Source organism: Cibotium barometz, chromosome 39 (assembly GCF_041138505.1).
Source record: "Cibotium barometz isolate CiBa-2024 chromosome 39, ASM4113850v1, whole genome shotgun sequence".
NCBI classification, from domain to species: Eukaryota; Viridiplantae; Streptophyta; class Polypodiopsida; order Cyatheales; family Cibotiaceae; genus Cibotium; species Cibotium barometz.
The window spans coordinates 7890151-7897947 of NC_141084.1; the positions used below are offsets into that span (position 1 = coordinate 7890151).

General features: G+C 41.6%; 1 protein-coding gene across 1 annotated transcript; it reads right to left on the reverse strand.

Moving 5' to 3' along the window:
* Positions 1 to 5459: 5459 nt before the first annotated feature.
* On the reverse strand, positions 5460 to 7264 carry LOC147615675 (uncharacterized). The gene is made up of 3 exons (XM_086777894.1): positions 5856 to 7264; positions 5508 to 5770; positions 5460 to 5464 (listed from the first exon to the last, which is right to left on the reverse strand). Exons 1-3 carry the CDS (start codon positions 6485 to 6487, stop codon positions 5460 to 5462), a joined length of 900 nt encoding a protein of 299 aa, XP_086634020.1. The 5' UTR covers positions 6488 to 7264.
* Between the last annotated feature and the right edge of the window lie 533 nt (positions 7265 to 7797).

Genomic DNA, 7797 nt, shown 5'->3' on the forward strand with positions numbered 1-7797 from the left:
AACCGATTTTTGAAAGGGCTTACATCTAGCAATTATAGGGTCGAAGATGATGACACCGTTTATGAATTGCAGGTTGGTAATGTAGGCACCACCTTCCTTTCATGGGATATGACGTTAGCACTGTTTTTGCAAGAAGCCAGGGATACAGAAAAAAAGAAGGGAAAGGCAGTGAAAAAGGAAGTAGCTCTTGTGAAGGAATCCAAAGGCGAGGTGGAAGAGGTTTTCTCAGAAGAAGCTGAAGCGTCCATGGCCTTGGTGCTTCTCCAACAAGGGTCAACTGAGGATGAAGAGCCTCATCGTGACCTCGAAGGGGATGAAATTGTGGAAGAGATCCCTGAGTTGGATGTAACCACTTTGAATCCCATCATCATGGATAACAAGGAATTTCTTTTCCTTGATGACATTTGTAAATCCTTGGGGTTAAGGGAGGATGAGGCCTTAAGCATATTAGCAATTGGGTCTGGTTTCTGCAAAGAAGACACACTTGAGCAACAGCCTGCAGGTGTACAGATTGATTTTGATGACCATGATCTTACCAAAGCGCTAGCATTCCAAGGTTATGATACAGAACGTACAATTGAGGCAACTGTTTCCAATGCTCTTGTTGCTATAGAAAATGTAGCAGCAGAGTATGAAAGTGTCCCTCAAGAAGCATTTCAACCACATAAGCGCTTGCATGTAGATACATCAGTTGAGCAGCGTGGAAGCAGTATAGACATATGCAACCCACGCATTAGCCAATGTGATGATGACATTGAGGTGGGTTTAAATCAAAGTTGTGCCTTCATATTTATAAGTGAGTTATTACTAACACCTGATTTTTTTCTCTTGTAGAAAGCTTATATTTTTGACAAGTTTGCTGCACGTGGAGGTGGAGTTCGTGTGCAATCCGATGGACGAGACACCTCCCTGATTCATTACCTTCCTAGCCTCTCTCCATCATTTATTCGAGTAATCCATTTAGAGTACTCTGAGGAGGCACAAGCAGAGCTCATCAAGTGTAAAGCTCTAAGTGGGGTTCTCACTGAAGATGGGCTAGCAAATAATGCAAACAAATGTATACTTATTAGCAGGGAGGCAGCCATGTACACATTTGCAGGCAACTACACCGGCCACGTGCTAAGCCACTGTGCCACTTCAATCTCCAAAGGTGTAACCAATCCTATTATTATAGCTAATAGCCTAGGTGAGAAAACCACACAGAGTGACGAAGCTAAAGAAGCTCTCAGAAATCTTCTCAGGAACTTGTAATTTTCTTTCTACGAAATCAATACAAAATGTATACTTTTTTAATTGTAATGTTTCTAAGAAGTCTGAACCATTTCTCTTGTTTATTTGATGTGTCAGCACTGTGCCCTTTAAACTTTTGGCAGGCATGTGAATGTGTAAGAAATTTCATTGATAATGATCAAATATTTGTTCTTTGAATGTCACTTAACATCCAGCCGAAATCTGGCAGTACAAAATCTGAACAATTTTTAAAAAATCAGAATTTTTTATGTTTTTTGATATTTGTAAGCATATTTTTCATCAAAAAAGTGCACATACTCTTGGATAGAGTCAAAAAATTAAAAAAAAAATGGCTGTGTGCTACGGCGCGAATTTCAGCCTTTCAAAATGCAGGGCAGGCTTAAATTCGCGCCGTAGCGCACAGCCCTTTTTTTGATCATTTTTTCACAAAAAAATGCATTGTGTGCACTTTATTTTGATGATTACTCTGCCTAGAACCATAAAAAAAAAGAAAACTGTTGCTTTTATAAAAAATGTTCTATCTAATGCCAGACTTCACCAGGTGATTTTGAGCACCAAATAACTTTTTTTTTGTCCCTGAGCTTTTCTAAGGCCTTTTTGAGCTTTAAGCCTTTTTTTCGGACCGAAAATAAATTCAATATAATTTTGTTTCTGCACTATGTAAGGATCCTCTGTTCAGTGCCAACAACAATGCCACGTATAACAAGATAATGTTTCACAATCACCTTATCAGTAATATAAATTTTGTTCCTGTTTAACTAAGGCTCTTAATACATGATCAACAGTTTCTCTCATTCAAACAACAGTACAAGAAATGAAATGTCTGCTTTTATAACAGTTGAAACAAATGAATACGTTGGTTAACGAGTCATTGACAATATCTTATAGATTCAAAAAAATGTATTACAATGTCGAGATTACAAAAGGCACAAAGGCCGCCGCTTAAAAGATTAATCCTATCCTATAAAGCCTTCCTTATGGAGCGCTTTATCCTGACGTAAACGTAGTGCAAGTGCCATGTCAACAGGCTTTAGGGTCACCCTTTTGGCGTGAGCATGGCACAGCACCGAATCTTGAAACAGAGAGACCAAAATTGTTTCTGACGCCTCTTGGAGGGCCTCCAGTGCCGTACTCTGTACTACCCGAGTGACCCTGTCACTGTACTTGTCGATGACTTCTTTTACAACTCTTGCAAAGGGGGCCTTCGCCATGATGGGGTCTGTGCTCTTTTGGTACTTTCTGATTTCTCGCAGAGCCATGGTCCCTGGTTTCCATCTTCTCTTCTTGTTGGCTACGGGGGGTGGTGGTGGATGCGACCTCTCTTCCCATGGTTGTCTATCATTTCTAAATTTTTTTCGCCTTTCTTGCTCGGCTGGATCTAGATTTAGTCTTCTCTTACTTACTTCTGCCTTCTTCTTTTCTTGTTCTTGTTTTAATCTGCGTGCTTCTTGAATTCTTTGTTCCCGTCTTTCCCTCTCCCTTTGCACCTCCTGCTCCAGTCTTTCCCTCTCCCTTTGCTCCTCCTGCTCCAGTCTTTCCCTCTCCCTTTGCTCCTCTACTTGTCGTTGATCCTCATCTTCCATCTCCACCTCTTGCTGCCTGTTTGCACGTTCCTTCTTTCTCTTGACACGAATCTTTATTCTTTGTTTTTTAGGTGGAGACGGGGGCTGACGCCTCTCAAGTTCCTCATGTAGTGTTTGTGCTAAGAGCCTATCCTGCTCTTCACGATGGCTTATTTCCTCTGCTTCATAGAAGTCAGCAGCCTGTTGAAACTGCTCTTGCTCAATACACAGAAGTGCTTCTTGGTCTTCCTCAAATGCGACCCTTAGCTCCTCTTGTAGCTGCTGAGGGAATAGGGCTTGCTGTTGCTCTCTTCTTCTATGCTCCTCCTCATCAATCTGGCGTTGTTGCTCTTCCAGCACACGCTCCTGCTGCTGCTCAGCCTCTGGGGGGAATGGTGTACGCGTGGCTCTAAATGAGCCGGTGTCTCCAGGCTGCTTGGAGACATCCTCAATATTGTCCAGTCCTGAGAACACATCCGGCTGTACATCTTCCTGTCTGGTCTCTACCTCTCTGTCCATGCTTGTATGCTTCTTTTTGATACGTTTTTGCACTTGTTGAAATGCCTGTGCCGCGGCTACTGCGTGTATTAAGTTGTGTGCACCAGACGGTACGTTTGGGTTCTCAGTTTTGCGTGCAGTGTGCTTAGTTCTAGCCATCCATTGACTTACACGACTGAATGAACGTGAAAATGTAATTTTAAAACTCACTTTCACAGGTTTATATAGTTTTTGAAAAATAACTTATTAATAAAAAAAATCTCGACATTAATAAAAAAAGCTCAAACTTAAAAAAGGTTACAATTTTCTAATATGGAACCCATTTTCGACCCATACGCCTCCGCGCAGCGAACCACTCACGCATCCCATGCACGGCACTTGTTGATGCTCGCCATGCAATTGCTCGTTGCAGATTGACATTTTTTACAACCCTTCGTAGTAATGACACCTGCCCTTTTGGTTTCTGTCGGCGTCGACCTCCCAAACTGCGATAAAACCAATTAAACATCTCATGTAAGGCATTACTTTTTTCCTTACCACCTCCACCATGTCGCGTGTTCTTAAAGTATGCTGCCTTAGCTTGATAATGAGAGCGCTCCATTCCTTGGGTGCTCCAAATTGCCATTGGACCATATTCGTCGAGAAAAAACTGTGCGTGGGCAAATATAATGTGCTGCAACAAAGATCATATCAGAATTTTACTATTTGGCGATTAATATCAGTAAATAGATAGAAAGGTAAATACCATATAGTGGGTGATATGTGTTTCTCCCCATGCATCAACCATTTGCTGAGTAAATGTATGTATTGCAGTCTTCAAGTTTGCAATCTCCTCGGCAACAAGTGGAGCCTTTTCTAGCAATTGAATCATTTTGTCAAGTGACTCCCACAGCCTTGCCCGCTTGAGACCAAGCTCTGCATTATTCCCACGATAAGTGGTGCATTCACAAATGGCCTTCCATAATTCATATTTTGTGTGACTATTGTACCCCTCGTAATTTGAGAGAAGGTGTCTTGCTTTGGACCCACCCATGCATATTTTGTTTGGATTATCCTGACCCGGTCCTGACTTTTTAGTATCCTTAGTCAGCTTTACAGCACCACCATGAAGCCCCACACTTGAAAGGACATCTTCCAGCTTACTGATGCATTCGTTGCGAAGATGTTCAGGCTCCATATTCCATGCATAATTGATATGTAACTTCAGTAATTTGTCCATTATGCGTAACCTAGCATGAAGCGTGCAAATATGAACACGGGAAAGTGGAATCTCTAATATAGGGCTCCATGAGATATCTTCTTGATCACGATTAGGCGGACAATTGGTATTACAATTCATGATGCCATTAACCCATTGCATAGGTTTCTTTGGATCTTTGTTTTGCGTTGCACTCATTGAAGTTGGTTGTACATTTTTCTTGCCCTTTGCATGAGATTTGGTAGTCTTGGTGGCTGCAACCTTGCCTGAAGCTTTGTCGCGATCAATATACTCTGATTTTGAATGGCAGCAATAAATACATGGAAAAAAAGTATTTGCTCCTAGCTTGCATCCCAGCATACACTTCAATGTCTTTAAATCACCTGCCATGTGCCACTCAACTGTAAATGTTCCTGCATCTTCCACATGCAAAGTTTCTCCTGTTGATTGCAATGATATGACATTTGGGATGCCTGTTCGGGTAAGGTACCATCGCAATGTATCATTCGTCTCCTGTGGAAGCTCAAATGCTGCCAACCACCATATATTCTTTTCTGATTGCACTCCATAGTAATCTTTTCCCTGAGATTGACTTCCCTTGTTGGAATTTGAGGCTTGTGCACTACAGTCAAGAAGATTATCATCCTGTTCCAGATTTCCTTTCATAGCCCTGTTCATAAGTGTTAGGCTGACTCTTTCTAATTTTCGTCCTTTTACAATTTGACACTCATCAAGCTTTAACACAAACACAGCCTGACCTTGGCACTCCTCAATGCTTAGACCATAATAAGAAATCATAGCTCTTTGAAGGGTCCTTAAATCAATAAAGACATTGTTGTACTTGTTGTATTCAAATACCTTTGTAGTACATACAGGCAGAGCATCCTCCACATGACGGTAGCCACCTAACATGGTCGCAATTTCTGAGTTTGCACTTTTTCTTGCCATGGTTACACTGTATGGAGTTGGTAGCATGGGTCGAAGAAAACCTTTAGCACGATGACCTAGTGTAAACACCCTGTAGATGGCTTCATATCCCTTCCTACTGACACCAGCACTATCACATGCATCCATAATCTGTATGGGGCTTACCATATTTTGCAGCTCTCCAGAAATTCTGTTTCGGATTTGCTTAGATATTTTGCATGTGGGATCTTCTAGCAGCTTATATATGTCTGATAACTTAACAACATGTTTCAATATGCCTGCTCTACATTCCTCAGCACCACCTTCATATCCCATCATATCCCCAGCAATATCTCTACATGGAACATAAATACAAAATAACATCAATATGTTTCACAAAACAGAAAGGCCTGCAAAACAATGGCAAGAATAGAAGTTACCTTGTTGCTCGTACACGTCGTTTTCTTGCTCCACTTAGGATTGCCAAGGTTTCTAGGGACTGACGCTTTCTTTTCCGTTGTCGAAAGCCTACTGGAAGCTTCTTCAGGCTTGCAAGATGTCGTTGCTTGTTTCGTGCATCCTGTTTGGCTGCATTCACCTTGTCCCGTTCATTATCAAAGGCCTGCTTAAGCAAAAAGTTGTTCTGCTGGAGCTCCTGATTCTGAGTTTTCAAGTTGTTCACCACTTCTTCAAGCCTATCAATGTCCTTCTTGTGTTGCTTCTGCAACTCAAGCCATAAGCCTCGGAAATGCAGTCTTGAATGCGATTCCTGAGCTGCAACAAAAGAAAGCCTCCTACAGTAGCCAAATAGACCATTAGCTCCATCACCTACATAACTAAGAAATGTAGTGATATTAACAAAATGAGGTGGAGCATTGGTGAGCGGGTCAATAGGGTATATGAATCCATTCGTCCAGAGGTCAATACATTTTCGCCCTTGTGATCGAAGAGTACCCAATGGCACATCGGTCACACCACTTGATTTTGTGCTGCGGATTGTAGCATACTCAGCAGCCAAATCTACATGTAACCTGAACTTTGGGGCTCTGTTAGATATATCTTCAAGTGGCATTTTCTTTAGGGTTAGGCAATGCTGAAAAGACCTTCTAGTAGAACACAATGCAAGAGTGAGGATAGGGTATTCTGAGGAGAGTGCAATGAAGTTTTGCTGTAAAAAATATTAGAAGGTCATAGATCTTCTGATTAGGTAATAGGAGAAAGGACAAGGAAGATGGCAAGAGGCATAGAAAATGGTAGATTGAGGTTTTGCAGCATAATGCAGTAGAGAGAGAGAGAGAGAGATGTAGATTGCAGACAGAAGTAGGGGATATGTATGGTAAACAATGCAAGAATGGAAAATGGTAAGCTTTGAAGCTATGGAGGTTGACAGAGGGATTTTCTGCACTTCAATGGGGGAAAGACATGAGAGAGAGAGAGAGAGAGAGAGAGAGAGAGAGAGAGAGAGAGAGCAGAAAATGATAAAAAGATGAGGCATGGAGGATGAGAGAGTGTGAGATATCTGCATTTGGAAGTTCAGAGGTTATGGAAGCTTACTAATCAGAGATGCAGAGCCATGGCACACCCAAATGTGAGAAAGGGGAAGAGAGAGAGTGGTAGAGAAACGAGGGCGTCTTAGAGAGAGAATGTAGAGAGAGAAAGTGGGGGGGGAGCTAAACGTGGAGGGAAGAGAGGAGGGAAGGCTTTCCAGCCATTTTGAATTTGGGGAAACCAAAAAGTTACCCCCATTTTAGCTCAAGCAAATATATATTTGAAAAAATAGAAATTCAAATAATGAATGCATAAAGATCCCCTTGTCAGGCCTAGTCAAAGTATGCTTAGAGTCCTTAAGCAAAAGTACTTAAAAACATAATATGGCAGCTTAAAGGGCCCCCATAGACCTCAACCTTCCCCTAATGCACACACACTACAAGCATGCATACACAAGAGATAGAAAGAAGCATTCAACTAATCATAGATTAATCTACTTCAATGATGCTAAAACAGATTAAGAGAAAGAAGTGGAGCTATACTCATTGGAGCTTGATGCTCATTAGAGTACAATAGAGAGAGTAAGAGAGTTGCCACACAGCTTGAGAGCTCAAGAGCTTCACTCAATAGCTTATGAGAACGGCCAAAAATGTACCCTTTCTTTAGCTAACATCTCTTTTATAGAGATGTCACTAACCCTAACCCTAGGCCTCTGTCACACACATGGGCGAACAACCCCATAAGTGAGCCTTGCTTTAATACACTTAGAACTCTCATTTAGAACCCACATCGGCCTAAAACGATTTACATTGCACTTCGACACAAAAATATGGAAAAATTATGTGCGTCTTTATGTTTCCATGACTACAATCCCGCTCTCTCGCATTAATTGCT